This window comes from Megascapheus bottae, chromosome 25 (genome assembly GCF_031878675.1).
Source record: "Megascapheus bottae isolate mThoBot1 chromosome 25, mThoBot2.hap1, whole genome shotgun sequence".
NCBI classification, from domain to species: domain Eukaryota; kingdom Metazoa; phylum Chordata; class Mammalia; order Rodentia; family Geomyidae; genus Megascapheus; species Megascapheus bottae.
The window spans coordinates 16691317-16707388 of record NC_143533.1 but is presented as its reverse complement, the minus strand read 5'-3'; the positions used below and the strand labels follow the sequence as shown (position 1 = coordinate 16707388).

Here is a 16072-nt window from a genome sequence, read left to right as displayed (position 1 = left end):
GGGCCTGAGCACTGTCCTTAGACTTTCTCAAAGCCAGAGCTTCTACCACTTGAGCCTCAGCACCACTTCTGGCTTTTTTCTATGTATGTGGTACCAAGGAATCGAACCTGGGTCTTCGTGCATGCTAGGCAAGAACTCTACCCCTAGGCTAGACTCCCAGCCCAAATGCATTTTGTGAATAAGAAAATACCCAACCAGAAAAGTTTATGTTTGATGTGTGATTAGATCTGCAACATGAGACACAAGCCTTTCACCCATAAGCATCTGGGGGAGGATATTTCCATATCCAAACTATGACATTCATAACAACTAGGAAAATGAACAGATCTACTTGCTGCTGCTAACTACTACCCAACCATACTGGTTAACATAGATGTCAAACCACATGTGTCTATGAGCTCTTCAAATGTGCCTGGTGTAACTGACTTAACTAATTGAGTAATTATGCAGTAGTGGTGTTTGAACTCAAGGCTGTATGCTTAACCGGAAGTTACTCTACTCCTTGACCACAACCTCAGCCCCAGAGGTACACCTCTGGGAACATTTCTTGGCTCTCTTTCCTTCAGTTTGTACAGCCAATTCATTGCCATGGAAGCAGAATTTTTGTGGGTGCTAATCTGACCTTTAGTTTCACTTCCTTTTAGTATGTTTGTCAAAAGTCAAATGGTAATGAGTTAGTCCCAGTAGTAGTGAATTAACAGTCAGCTTTATTTTACAGGGAAAATATTTATCCCCAAACAGAAGCCTATACAGACTTTGGCAGAAGAAAATGTATCTCTTGACCCAGAATTAGAAGAAGCTTTGACGAGTGCTACTGATACAGAATTATCTGACCTTGCAGGTATCTCCTACGAACATTAATTTGTGAATGGGTGTGATGGGAAGGAAAATGCCACCTATACACATTGTATAGGTGTAAATAGGTAACCACATGACATGGCTTTTGTCACACAAAATCTGACAAATGCATTTCTTCTGATGATGAAATGTTTTTTTTCTTTTTCTTCTTTCTTTCTTTTTTTTTTTTTTTTTTGTGGGTCATGGGGCTTGAACTCTGGGCCTGGGTGCTGTCCCTGACTTCTTCAGCTTAAGGCTACTGTCCTACTCTTTGAGCCACAGCCCCACTTCCCATTTTCCAGTGATTAATTGGAGATAAGAGTCCCACGTTCTTTAGTGCCCAGGCTGGCTTTGAACCGCCATCCTCAGACCTCAGCCTTCTGAGTAGCAAGGATTACAGGTGTGAGCCTCTGCACCTGGCTTGATGATGAAATTTTTACATAAATTAAGGTTATTGACATCTTATCCTTTGTTGCCATATTTGAAATTTTTTCTTTTTTTTAATATTTTTTATTGTATTTAATAAAAGGGTTTCATGATATTTGCCAGATAGAAGGTGCATTAATTCACATACATTGATACCCTTCCACATGTCTTGGTCCTCCCCATTACCCTCCCTCCCACCCCCCCTGAAATTTTTTCTTAAAAAGAAAAAAAAAAATACTTGAATGAACTGGTGCTTCACTGGATCTGCCCTGTCTGAGCACTGAGCACTGTGTTACTTTCCCAGACTTGTTACCAGAAGACTTGGAGATGGATCACTGGGAAATGGGTGCGCCGAGCCCTGAGCTGCACTCTCCATTTCCCAGCTCTCCTGAGTGCATGTAGAATGCTCCACACCTCTCAGACCAATATCTCCCACCTACCCAGGAAAACACCTGTTTTCTTTCATGGAAAAAGGTGACACATGAGAAAATGAGGTGGTCCAGAACACCAGAAGAGCAAATAAATTTAAAAGTCACATGGTTAGGGACCTGGTTAGAGACAGGCTGCAGTGTGTTGTCACTGCTAGAGCTGGCAGCGTATTATTCCTCAAGTGCTGGTGGGTTTGTAAATGGTACCTTCATTGAATGTACTGGGCCAGGACATTGCTGGAGCTGAATTGTGGAAATAAGGATGTCAAAATTATGAGAAGGGATATAAACAATAAACACCACATTTGTTTTCCCTCTGAAGTATCATCTTTGAAAGATGCTTCTCTGTTCTTAAATTTATAAGTTTAACAGTGTTTTTAGTGTTTTAACCTTAGCTAGATTGCAACTGTAACTTAGTGACTAACCAAAAGTCAAAACAGTTTTGAAGCCTAACTTCCCTATGGCCTTAAGTTCCTAGAAACCTAGATCTGATTTAGATGTTGTTGGTTTTCTTGCATAGCCACTAGATGGAGCTAACCATTCAGGTCAGGCTGCTTAAGCTGTGTCTTGAATTTAAAAATATAAGTTCATGGATGTGGTGATGAGAATAAAATTGAGACTGAACTCAGGGTCTGAGCACTGTCTTTGGACTTTCTCAAGGCTAGAGCTCTTTCACTTGAGCCACAATACCACGTCCAGCTTTTTTCTATGTATGTGGTATCTAGGAGTTTAACCCAGGTTTCCATGCGTGCTAGCCAAGCACTCTACCACTAGGCCAAACTCCTGGCCCTACAGGTGATTTTTAATCACTGTTTTCCCCTTCCTTTTCAAAGGGTTATAAAAATGTATATTTAATGTAACAGGAAAATGACTAGAGAATGTTCAGATCATTGGTAGGAAATTTTGGTGGCAGCCTGGGTGCTGTGGTATACATGCTTGTAGTCTCAGGTACTTACTTGGAGACTGAGGCAGAAGAATTGCTCAGCCCACGAGTTAAAGATATGCCTATGTGACATAGCAGGACTCTGCCTTTAAAAAATAAAAAAAGATACAGTTTAAAACAGGTGGAAGAAGCTGGGAGTGTGGCCTAGTGGTAGAGTGCTTGCCTTAGTATGATGAAGCCCTAGGTTCAATTCCTTGGTACCACATACACAGAAAAAGCCAAAAGTGATGTTGTGGCTCAATTGGTAGAGTGCTAGCCTTGAGCAAAAGTGCTCAAGGACAGTGCCCAGGCCCTGAGTTCAAGTCCTAGGACTGGCAAAAAAATAAAAAAAGATGGAAATAAGAGTTAATTCCCTTTTTCTTTTATAGCTATTCTTGGGATGCACAATCTGATAACAAATGCACAGTTTTGTAATATAGTGGGCAGTAGTAATGGAGTCGACCAACAACATTTTTCAAGTGAGTATTTAAGATGCTTTATGAATTTCAATTCTTTAGGATGTATGTTTGTTTCTCTATGTTTTAGTTTCAGTGTTTGTTAAATATATGTGCTGCAACTTAAAATGCCAGGTTGATGGTATCGACAGAGAATGCCATTGAAAATACAATAGTCAGTTATCCTTTTATGTGTTGGCAAATAAGCTTTTCTCATCACGGTAAATATTACTAATTAAGCAGTATAAAATCTTGGTAAGTGTATTTGTTAGAATGGATGCTTTCTCCTTTACTTATTTTTTGCTGTGCTGGCCTTGAGTATGCTAGATTCATATTCTTACTGCTGAACTACATTCCCATCCCAGCAAAGCTGTTTTTTTTTTTTTTTTTCTAGTATTGGGGCTTGAACTCAGGGTTTATACACATATTCCCTTAGTGTTTGTTGCTCAAGATTAGAGTTTAACCACATGAGCCATATATCTACTTATAGGTGTGAGCCACTTTGCCTGGCTGCTTCTGGCTTTTTGCCAGCTCATTTTAGATAAGAATAGCTAGCTAGCAAAGGCTTTGATGCCTGGGCTGGCTTCAAATTGAGATCCTCAGATCTCAGCTTTCTAAGTAGCTACAATTACAGTGAGCCACCAGTGCCTGGTCATACTTAATTTTTATTGACACTTTATCATCAGTGTTACTGATTTTTTTGGGGGGTGGGGATTGGTTGTGGGGCTTGAAATCTAGGTGTGGACGCTGTCCCTGAGCTCTTTAGCTTGGGATAGTGCTCTATCACTTGAACCACAATGCCATTTTTCTGGCAGTTAATTGGAGATGAGTCTCACAGACTTTCATGCCCAGGCTAGCTTTGAACTACAATCCTTAGATCTCAGCCTCCTGAGTAGCTAAGATTACAGGTGTCAGCTACCAGCTCTCGCAGTGTTACTGATTACTGATTTTTTAACAAATCAATAGTAATTCTGAAAAAGATACTATATTATAAAATCAGATTCAAGAGAAACTATAAAACTTTTGAACACCCCCAGATCTCTTGGTGTGAAATAGTAGAATAGCCTAAAACAAAGATTTTTTTTTTGTTTTGCTTTGTTTTTTAGTTTATTTATAAGGTGTGTTTAAATTATCAAGGTAATATGCTTTTGTAGCATTGTTATATAATCTGTAAGTGTATATATAATAAAAAGTAAAAACATCTAGGCTGGGTTTGGTGGTTTATGCTTATAATCCCAGATACATGGGAGCTGGAATAGGCAGATGGAAGTTCAAGGCCTTGTCAGTCAACTCTGCTGGTTTTGTTTGTTACTACAGATGTGGTAAAAGGGGAAACAATTGTTCCAGTGTTTGATGAGCCACCAAATCCAACCAATGTTGAAGAGAGCTTAAAGAGAATTAAAGAAAATGATGCCCGTCTTGTTGAAGTTAATTTGAATAATATAAAGGTAAGTGTATTGAGGACATACTACATAAATGACCAATAGAGTTGTTTCATTTTGAGTCAGGTGAACCTCAAGTAGTAGCTCAACAGTTTTTTTTGTTTTGTTTTTTTGCCAGTCCTGGGCTTGAGCTCAGGGCCTGAGCACTGTCCTTGGACTTTCTCAAGGCTAGAGCTCTACCACTTGAGCCTCAGCACCACTTCAGACTTTTTTCTCTGTATTTGGTACCAAGGAATGGGACCTGGGTCTTCATGCATGGTAGGCAAGCACTCTACCACTAGGCCAAACTCCCGGCCCTAGCTTGACCGTTTTGATAAAAGGGTCTTGTTTGTAGCAAAAACTGTAAAGTGGAAAGAATAATATGCTAATATAGGTTCTTTCTACTTTTAGAAACAAAAGTATTACAGAACAGAATTTTCTGTTTAGATTTTTTAAAGTTGGTTGTATAAAAATGCAAGTTCTACATACTGCCCTTAAATCTCTCTGGCTTGTACTGCCCACTTTTAGAACCTTGAAGTTTTTTTTTTTTTGTTTTTTTTTTCTTTTGCCAGTCCTGGGGCTTAAAGTCAGGATCTGAGCACTGTCCTTGGGCTTTCTCAAGGTTAGTATTCTACACTAGGAGCCACAGAACCATTTCCAGCTTTTTCTATATAGGTAGTACCAAGGAATCGAACCCCAGTCTTTGTGCATACTAGGCCAAACTCCTGGGTCATGCCCCCCTTTTTTTAATGGTACCAATCCTGAGACTTGAACTTAGTGCCTGGGCACTGTCCCTAAACTTCTTTCACTTCAGGCTGGCATATTACCACTTGAGCCAAAGCTCTACTGCTGGCTTTAATTTTTTTTTTTTTTTCTAGTCCTGGGTTTGAGCTCAGGGCCTGAGCACTGACCTTGGACTTTTCTCAAGGCTAGAGCTCTGCCACTTGAGCCTCAGCACCACTTCCAGCTTTTTTCTATGTGGTACCAAGGAATTGAACCCTGGTCTTTGTGCATGCTAGGCAAGCACTTTACCACTAGGCCAAACTCCCGGCCCCTAATTTTTTTTTTCAACTAGAGAAAAATATATCATAGTTTCTTGACCAGGCTGGCTCTGGATCACAGTCTTTAGATCTCAGCCTCCTGAGTAGCTAGGATTACAGGTGTGAGGCACCGGTGCCCAGCATTTGTTTTAAAAGACCAAATTTCTTAAGGTGTTACTTACTTGGAAAAGTCTCCTTTTAGTATACAATCCTATGTATAGTACTCACATTTGGTTATATAACTACCACTACGGTAAAGATGTCACCCCCAGGCCCTACATCCCCTCTCTATTTATCTGGTCCTCTCCATTCCACCATTGTTGGTAACAGCGTTTCCTAGCCTGTCATTTCACCTCCTCCAGTATGTGTATAGATGACAGACTTAGTACCGGCCTTGCAGGGTAGCCTTCCCATTTGGCACATGCCTGTGGGCCTCATCTGTGCTATTGCAACTATCAGTTTCTGTTTCCATGCTGCTTATCTGCTTGTCAGTTGAGTGACATGGGGTTTGCTTCCAGCCTAGGCTCATTATGTATGTAGCCACCATACATATTTACATAAAGTTATTATACGTGCATCACAATTTGGTTTCTCTTTACTAAAAATACCTGGAAATAGGCTTTCTGGGATCTTGTTGGGTTTCTTGGTTTTTCTTTGTTTGCCGGTTCTGGGGCTTGAACTCAGAGTCCGGGCACTGTTCCTGACCCTTTTTGTGCTCTTACCATTTAAGCCACAGCACCACTTCTGCCCTTTTTTTTGAGTAGTTTTGGAGATAAGAGTCTCTCATAACGTTATCTTCCTTCTTGGGCTGGCTTCAAACTGTGATTCTCAGATCTTAGGCTCTTAAGTAGCTAGGTTTTTAAGCGTGAGCCACCAGTGGCCCGGCTTTCTTGTTGGGTTTTAAACCGTGTAACTTTCCCTTAGAGTAAGGAAAGAAGACATAAGGCATAAGAGCAGTGATTAGCCGCGCTCACGTGTGTAAATTGTACCTACTCAGGAGGGTGAAATCTGCAAAGCCAGTCCAAGCAGGAAAGTCTTAAGACTCTTATTTCCAATTAACTACCAAAAAAATCAGAAGAGGCTCTGTGGCTTAAAGTGGCAGAGCACTAGCCTTGAGTAAAAAAGCTCAGGTCAGTGCCTAGACCCTGAGTTGCAGCCTCACTACCGACAAAAAAGAATGGTTAGAGGGGCTGGAAGTTTATCCTAGTGGTAGAGTGCTTGCCTACCATGCACAAAGACCTAGGTTTGATTCCTCATTACCACATACTTAGAAAAAAGCCACAAGTGGTGCTGAGGCTCAAGTGGTAGAGCTGTAGCCTTGAGAAAGTCCGAGGACAGTGCTAAGACCCCGAGTTCAAGCCCAGGACTGGCAAAAACAAAACAAAACAAAAAAGAAGAATGGTTAACAAGGTTTAAACTCAGATTATCTCTTGACTACTGTCCATTGCATAATAGGGACTTCACAAAATCTTCTCTGTAATTAATTTCTCTGCATTGAGGTATGGGAAAGGGAAGCATCTGGAAATTACATAAACCTAGGGCTGTACTGCTCTTTCAGTGTGTGTTCCTTCCTATGAGGAAAGCCTTGGAGAAGGTTGATCATTAACATTGCTCATCTTGAATTTTTGTTAAAATTTTTGTTTTAGTTTCTGTGTACTCGTTTTTAAGTAAAGGTTAATGATCTAAACTGTCATGCTATTAGAACCCTTTTATGTCTTGTCCTCCTGCAGGTAGTATAGTTAATCTCTTTGATACAAGGTCACTAAGTGGATGAGAATAGCATGTCATCTGCTTCAGTGATCATACTCACTAGAAAAATGTATTCTCGGCCAGGAGTTTGGCCTAGTGATAGAGTGCTTGCCTGGCATGCACAAAGACCCTGGTTTGATTCGATTCCTCAGTACCACATACATAGAAAAAAGCCATAATTGATGCCAAGGCTCACGTGGTAGAGCTCCATTCTTGAGAAAGTCCAAGGACAGTGCTTAGGCCCTGAGCTCAGCCCAGGACTGGCAAAAAAAAAAAAAAAAGGATTCTCCTTGCAGGGTTTGATTACATGACCTGAGAATAATGGGAAGTAAAACAGTGAGAGTACTTTATCATAAGTGCCAGAGAAATAGTGGTATGAGCTCTGTTCTGGACCAATAGCTAATGCAAGTGCACCAAAAAGTAAAATGATACAGAGAATGCTATGATGTTTGCATTTGTAGACTAACTATGGCTTGTTATATAATTTCTGAGTGCATTTAATAACAAAAAGAGTGTAAGCTGGGCATGGTAGTACATGCCTATAATCCCAGCCCTTGGCTGAGGCAGGAGGATCTTCAGTTTAAGGCCAGCATAAGCTTACATAGTAAAATCTTGTCTCCAAAAGCAAATTATATAAATAGACAAAGAAAAAAAACTAAATATATTTGATTAATGGGATAATTTGCTAAAAACTAAAATATGATGTTTCACTTTATTATCTCTCAAGAATATTCCAATTCCAACCCTGAAAGATTTTGCAAAGTCTTTGGAAAAGAACACACACGTGAAGCACTTCAGTCTTGCAGCCACCCGGAGCAATGACCCCATTGCTGTGGTAAGTTGCCACTGCTAGTAACATGAGCGTTTCTCTGTGTACCTATGTTCTGGAGGAGTAACCATCCTGTGATAACCGGGACTCACCTCCTCCTTTTAGCTGGTGTTTTAGCTCACTGTTAAGTTTTAGCTCGCTCTGTTTTTTTTTAGTTTTTTCAGACAGGTTCTTTCTAGATAGCCTAGGCTGGCTTCTAACTCTCAATTCTTCGTTTTTCCTTATCTAAAGTTTTAAAAACATAAATGGGGGGCCGGGAGTTTGGCCTAGTGGTAGAGTGCTTGTCTAGCATGCACGAAGACCCAGGTTCGATTCCTCAGCACCACATCTATAAAAAAAAGCCGAAAGTGGTGCTGAGGCTCAAGTGGTAGAGCTCTAGCCTTGAGAAAGTCCAAGGACAGTGCTCAGGCCCTGAGCTCAAGCCCAGGACTGGCAAACAAACAAACAAATAAACCATAAATAGTGGTTGGGAGTAGCTTAATGGTAGACCACTTCCCTGTTATGTGTGAGACTCCTCTGGATTCTTTTCCCAACAACACACACACACACACACACACACACACACACACACACACACACACACACACACACACACGAATCATGTAATATATGCTGGTCTGTATGTAATTTGGATTTCTCACTCAACAGTATATCTTAGAAATTGTTTTATAGCACATGAAGATCTACATTCTTTTTGTTTGTTTTTGTTTTGCTGGTCCTGGGACTTGAACTCTGGTCCTTGGCACTGTCCCTGAGCCTCTTTGTGCTCAAGGTGAGCATTCTACCGCTTGAGACACAGTGCCACTTCAGACTTTTTCTGAGTAGTTTGTTGGCAGTCAGAGTCTTGCGGACTTTTCTGCTTGGGCTGGCTACAAACCTCGATCCTCAGATGTCAGCCTCCTGAGTAGCTAGAGATTACAGGCATAAGCTACTGGTGCCTGGCTTACATTCTTTCAATATCTGAAGATTCCATTTACAGAGCTTTAGTGTGTGTGCATGTGCTTGTGTGGTGGTTCTGGAGTTTGAACTCAGGGCTTTGTGTTTGCTAGGCAGGCACTTTATTGCTTGAGCCACTTTCGTAGCCCTAGATTTGGATTTTTTAATTTTATTTATTTATTTTTTTGCCAGTCCTGGAGCTTGAACTCAGGGCCTGAGCTCTGTCCTTGGGCTTTCCTCAAGGCTAGCAGTTACCACTAGAGCCACAGTGCCACTTGTGGCTTTTTCTGTGTATGTGGTACCAAGGAATCGAACCCAGGGCTTCATGCATGTTAGGCAAGCACTCTGCCACTAGGCCAAACTCCCGGCCCTAGATTTGGATTTTTATTAAATGCATTTTCTGTGTCTATGGAGATGATCATGTATGTGGTTTTTGTCCTTTACTCTGTTCATGGAGCATATTAACCCAACCTTACATTCCTTCAATAAATCCCACCTTGGCTTTGGAGATATTACTCCATTTGATTCTTCTCCAACTTCAGTTGGCATTCTCGGTCCTCACACCTACTCTCCGTACCTACTCATCTCCTAACCATTTGATTGTTACAACACTTTTTTTTTTCTTTTCCTGGATGATAACATTCTGTGTTGTTGCTAAATATTATCTACACATGCTGATGACAACCAATGTTTTTATTTATCTCTGGCTCATACCTCTTTCTATACTCATGCCACACTATCTGACAGGTATACATAGATATATAGTGCCGAGCTATCTGTTTGACAGGTATATATAGATATGTACTACAGAGCCTTACAGCCAAATGTCTGACTTTAATCCTAGGCCTTCTCTCACATACGTGTGTGTGTGTGTGTGTGTGTGTGTGTGTGTGTGTGTGTGTTTCTTTGGATCATGGAGCTTGAACTCTGGGCCTGGGCACTGTCCCTAAGCTCTTCTGCTGAAGGCTACCACCCAACCCTTGGACCACAGCCCCACTTCCCATTTTTCTAGTGGTTAATTGGAGATAGGAGTCTCAGGTTTTTTAGTGCCTGGGCTGGCTTTGAACCTTCATCCTCAGATATCAGACCCCTGAGTAGCTAGGATTACAGACTTGAGCCGTGCCACATTCTTTTCTTATTAAATGGCAACTTGCACCTTCCACTTACGCAGGCAAACAGTCAAAGGAATCATCCTTGGCTTGTCTTTCTCATAGTATTAAGTATATTTAGTTCTGTCTTCAAAATAGTTTTAGAATCCAACTATTTCTCACCATTTTTATTACTACTGCCCTAAAATAAACAACTTCTTTGTCTTCCCCAATTTTTTTTTTCCAATCCTGGGGCTTGAACTCAGGGCCTGAGCGCTGTCCTAGGACTTTCTCAAGGCTAGAACTCTACCACTTGAGCCACAGCACCATTTCTGGCTTTGCGGAACTGAGGAATTAAACCTGGGTCTTCATGAATGTTAGGCAGGCACTCTACCATTAGGCTAAACTCCAGACCTGTCTTCCCCATTCTTATGGCAGTTATTTACACAACATCAGGAATGATTCCTTTGTCAGGTACTGGTGACTCGCACCTTCAAGGAGACTGAGACCGAAAGATTTAGGGTCAAAGCCAGCTGGGACTGGCAAGTCTGTGAGACTCTTATCTCTAATTAACCACCAGAAAACCAAGTCTGTGGCTCACAGTGTTGGAATGTTAGCCTTGAGCAAAGAGCCTAGGGACAGCACTCAGTTCAAGTTCCACAACTGGTCAAAAAAAAGTCAGAAGTGGAGGCATAGTCCAGGTGGTAGAGCACCAGCAGTGAACAAAAAAGCCTAGTAAGGGAATAAAGCCTTGAATTTAAACAGTATAAAATAAGTGTTGCAAGTTTTTGTTTGTTTTTTGTCAGTCATGGGGCTCAACTCAAGGTTAACACTCTACCAATTGAGCCACAGTGACACCTTCCTGTTTTCTGGTGGTTAATTGGAGATAAGAGTCTCTAGGACTTTAGTGCCCAGGCTGGCTTTGAACCACAATCCTCAGATCTCAGCCTTGAGTAGCTCGGATTATAGGCGTGAGCTACCTTGCCCTGCTTGTTGCAGCTTTTTTTTTTTTTTTGGCCAGTCCTGGGCTTGAGCACAGGGCCTGAGTACTGTCCTTGGACTTTCTCAAGGCCAGAGCTCTACCACTTGAGCCTCAGCACCACTTCCTGCTTTTTTCTATATATGTGGTACCGAGGAATCGAACCATGGTCTTCGTGCATGCTAGGCAAGCACTCTACCACTAGGCCAAACCCCCAGCCCTGTGTTGCCAGCTTTTTTTAAAGCTGCTAAAGGGCTTGAATTAAGGACTCATCCTTGCTCAGCTTTGCCTAGCTGGTGCTGTACCTTCACTTCAACATTTTTCTAGTTAATTGGAGGTGGACTTTAAACACTTTTCTGCCATGGAACTGAGATCCTTTGAGTATCAGCCTCTTGAGTCGCTAGAATTACAAGCATAAGCCACCAGTAATCAATTTTTTTCCCCCAGTCCTGCAGCTTGAACTCAGGGCCTGGGCACTATCCTTGAACACTTTTTGTTCAAGACTAGCGCTCTACCACTTGAACCACAGTGCCACTTCTGGCCTTTTCTTTGTATGTGGTTCCAGGGAATCCAACCCAGGGCTTTGTGCATACTAGACAAGCATGTTACCACTAGGCCACACTCCCAGCCCACCAGTGATGAAATTTAATTTCCAAGTATTTTCTTTAATTTTTAGGCTTTTGCAGAGATGTTGAAAGTGAACAAAACTTTGAAGAGCTTAAATATGGAGTCCAACTTCATTACAGCAGCTGGAGTTCTGGCACTGATCGATGCTTTAAAAGAAAATGAGACCCTGGCAGAGCTTAAGATTGACAATCAGGTCAGTATTATACAACAAACAATGTAGAGGAAGTGCACTGTCCTTCCTACTCCCCACCCCATCCATGTAGGGCCTGGGGCCCCAGGATGACTGGGGGAAGGGCTCTCAGGGTGCCCTTTCAGAAAGAGAGTGGCTGAAAGGGGATCTAAAGAAATTTGTGCTATTCACAGTATTAACTTAATGTGTATAGAAAGGTGTATCCAAGCCAAGTGGCTCATGCCTGTCCAGTGTGGGCACTAGTGGCTCAGGCCTATAATCCTAGCTACTCACAAGGCTGAGATCTGAGGATAGTAGTTCAAAGCCAATCTAGGCACAAAAGTCTGTGAGATTCCTATCTCCAATTAACTATAAGAAAATTGGAAGTGGAGCTGTGGCTCAAAGTGGTAGAGTGGTAGCCTTGAGCTGAAGAGCTTAGGGACAGCACCCAGGCTCAGAGTTCAAGCCCCATATGACCAACCAAAAAGAAAAGGAAAAAAAAAAAGAAAGAAAGAAAGTTGTATGTAGATCAACTCTTTCTACATATTTGTTTTAAGGTACTAGGGATTAAACCAAGGCCCAAGTGCTCTACTGCTTAAGCCATACCTTCAGCCTAAAAATGTAATTTTTAGGTATGTTTTAGGAATTAGGAAAATTGAGAGTTCAATAGAATCAGCATATGCCTAAATATCTTATCCTTGATTTACCTATAAATGTTTTTTCATCTAGTTTGTAAATATTACTCATTACTTTTTATCCTTGCAGAGGCAGCAGTTGGGAACAGCTGTAGAGTTAGAGATGGCCAAGGTGCTGGAAGAAAATACAAATATCCTGAAATTTGGATATCAGTTTACACAGCAGGGGCCTCGAACCAGGGCAGCTAATGCTATAACAAAAAACAATGACTTAGGTAAGACATCTGCAGTATCACATCAAGTTTCTCAACATATTGTTCATTAAATTATGTGCTGGAAAAATGTCTCTTGCTTTTAAAATGGAAGCTTTAGTCTAGAGAAATTACTCGTTTGTTTCAGTAATCTGCATTCCCTTTTCTGTTGATTGAGCTGCGGTTCAGCCAGGTTGAAACAATGATCAGCCTTGCCCAAAAAACAAACAACTCTCCCCAATTTTGTAGCTTTCTGTCCCAACTTTTTACTCTTGTTATAAATATACTCTCTAAGAACTACTGGAGTCATAATGATAGACATGAAAATAAAGAATTGTCTCAGCAAGGCAAAATTTACGTCTGTGTAGAAGGGTATGCCATCATCCCCAAACCTATCAAATACACAGAGTAGGTAGTGTACTCTGGTATTCCTAATGCTGCAGGCTCTGCTCCTTTCCTCAGATTGGCTGAGCTAGTTTGGTAGGGTAAAATGTATTCTATAAGATGAACAGTTCACAAATACTGCTGCTTCCCCCTTATTAGTAAACACATGGAACTTGTTCTTCATTGCCATGGACTAAAACCAGACCCAGGGGACAAGCATGGAGCAGTGTAAAAATATTGGAGCCACAGTGGCTCGCGCCTGTAATCCTAGCTACTTAGGAGGCTGAGATTTGAGGATCAAGGTTCAAAGCCAACCCAGGCAATTCAAAGTCATGGGATTCTTATCTCCAATTAATCACTAGAAAAGGGAAGTGGGGCTGTGGCTCAAGGGTAGGGTGGTAGCCTTGCTGAAGAGCTCAGGAACTGCGCCAAGCCCAGGCCAGAGTTCAAGCCCCATGACCCACCCACCCCCCCCCCAAAAAAAAAAAAAAAAAAAAGCTGAAACCTTACATCCTCTCCTCCTTGAACAGCAAGGACTTTGTGGCTGGAAGTCCTCGGACATGGGTGGCACCTTCTGTACTCCCATCTGCTGATCTAGGTGGCAGGCTGCTTTGGCAGCCAAAACTTATGGTCCCCTTCCCACTGTGTCCTCTCCACATTGCCATAGTGTGAGGTTTAATTCACATTTGCTTCATTTCAGCTCAGCACTCATTGTCCTTTCCCCCCACCCCCTCCCGCCGCCCCAATCCTGGGGCTTGAACTCTACCACTTGAATCACAGTGCCACCTCTGGCTTTTTCTGTGTATGTGGTACTGAGGAATAGAACCCAGGACTTCATGCATGCTATGCAAGCACTCTACCACTAGTCCACTATCCTGGCTCATTGGTTTTGCAGGAGATAAGGGCAATTTGGAAAGTGGGAATGACTCAGACTAAGGAAATACATGGCAGAATCTTAATGGGGAGAGCATGCAAATATCTTTAATACTGTCTAACCCCCACTATGTGAGCTACATAATTTACTGATCATGTTTTAAACTTAGGTATAGGTATTTTCAGTAAAAGAATGACATGCAATTTCAGTGCTGACCATTCTGTTTTAGACTTTTTTTTTTTTAAAGAATTTATTAACGTTGATTTTTACATCATATTTTAAATGACAAATTTAACAAACAAGTGTTCAAGGAGGGAATCTCTATTTACAGTCACTGGGACTTAGTATTTAGAACTTAATCACAATTAGGCTAAGGGTTTGTATGTCATAGAATATGTTTTCCACTTTTAACACAGTTGCTTGTATGCCACATAGTTATTGTTTAGAGCCTTGTGGATCTCAGAATGTAAGTGACCCTAGTGAATGACAAGAAATGTTTGCTTTCATTGCTAGTCACATGAGCTGGAAATACACATTTCATTTTTGTAAAACTTGAACTAGATGAACAGAAACTTGCACATTAATGTTAAAAACAAATAGTGATTTCTAACACGCTTACTTTTATGTCTTCACAGTACGTAAGAAGAGAGTTGAAGGAGACCCACAGTGAGTCTGCCAACATATAACCTTGGGAAGCCCCCAGAAGATCACCATGTGTTGGTGACATCTGATATGAAAGTTTCCTGGGTAGAAGGGAAAAAGACTGGAAATAATTTGTTTAGCTATATTCGTTATTTTCCTAGTGTAAACTATTACCAGTTTCAAATTGTACAATTGGTAGTAGGTGATATTTTATATTTTGAAACGTTTCTACTTTCTACTAATACCAGTTTTTAATGTCTTGCTAAATGGTTTATTATGAGTCTTTGGGGAGGGTGAAAAAAGATAGTTGTTTAAAAAAAAAGCTTCAGAAGTCACTTATGTAGAATAATTTCAACATTTTGAGGACCAAATCATTTTCCAATCAAAAGTGGACGTTTCTGATTCAAAATTGCTATTTTTTTATGGCCATAAGGCACTTAAGCTTTCATCATTCCATGGCGTTTAGCCTTTCCTTTTTTTTTTTTTTTTTTTTTTAAGACTACATACACTTGAGAACGTTGTTTTTTTTTTTTTTCTTTCCCTAATCAAGGGAACACTCTGCCAGGGTTTAAGAACAGAAGGTGTAAAACCTGTTGGCGTCATCAGGAGTCAAAGTGGATGTTCGAGTTGGGATGGTTTCCAGCGCATCACAGTAGCCTAGCATCTCAGCAGCACAGAGCCCTGGGCTTTTACAGTAAATGTTATTAGTAAATCTTGTAAAAAGTTGTCTTGTAAAAGGTATCTGAGTAGAAAAACTATTAACTTCCTTATAAGAGGTCATTCTGAACCAGCTACCCAGGAGGCTGAGATCTGAGGATCATGATTTACAGCCAGCCTGGGCAAGAAAGTTGTATTAAAAGTGGGGCCGGGAACATAGCCCTAGTGGTAGAGTGCTTGCCTAACACGCACAAAGCCCTGGGTTCGATTCTTCGGTATCACATATACAGAAAAGCTGGAAGTGGAGCTGTGGCTCAATTGACAGAGTGCTAACCTTGAGCAAAATGTGTCCAAGGACAGTGCCCAGGCCTTGAGTTCAAGTTCCAGGACTGGCAAAAAACAAAAAAAAAGAATGGATTTGAAGTATCTCCAATTAGCCATCAAAAAGTTAGAAGTAGAGCTGTGGCTCAAATGATCAAATACTAGCCTTCAGATATAAAAAGGGTCAGAGACAGTGCTCTGACCCTGAGTTCAAGCCCCAGTGCCACACACACACACACACGCACGCACGCACGCACGCACGCACGCACGCACGCACCCCTCAGGCAATTCTCAGTTATTTACTATCAAAGGAAAAAGGATGTCTGCTATTGAACACCTCAAATGAAAGTTTACCTGAGATAGTGTTCCGTGTGAGCAACTTGTAAAATGGCCACTGGAACT

The 16072-nt window shown here is 41.3% G+C and overlaps 1 protein-coding gene across 3 annotated transcripts in view; it reads left to right on the top strand.

Annotated features, from left to right (window-relative positions):
* Tmod3 (tropomodulin 3) overlaps positions 1 to 15404 on the top strand; it is a 51703-nt gene extending 36299 nt beyond the window's left edge. For 2 of the 3 annotated variants that reach the window (XM_090358402.1, XM_090358403.1), the window contains exons 4-11: positions 719 to 841; positions 3003 to 3092; positions 4386 to 4516; positions 8006 to 8113; positions 11787 to 11930; positions 12672 to 12816; positions 14686 to 14716; positions 15243 to 15404. In XM_090358402.1, the coding sequence (XP_090214528.1) occupies positions 719 to 841; positions 3003 to 3092; positions 4386 to 4516; positions 8006 to 8113; positions 11787 to 11930; positions 12672 to 12816; positions 14686 to 14716; positions 15243 to 15264 (794 nt within the window). In that variant the 3' untranslated portion in view covers positions 15265 to 15404. Of the gene's footprint in view, positions 1 to 718; positions 842 to 3002; positions 3093 to 4385; positions 4517 to 8005; positions 8114 to 11786; positions 11931 to 12671; positions 12817 to 14685 lie in introns of all 3 variants that reach the window. The other variant, XM_090358404.1, reaches the window with a different exon arrangement.
* The last annotated feature ends 668 nt before the right edge of the window (positions 15405 to 16072 follow it).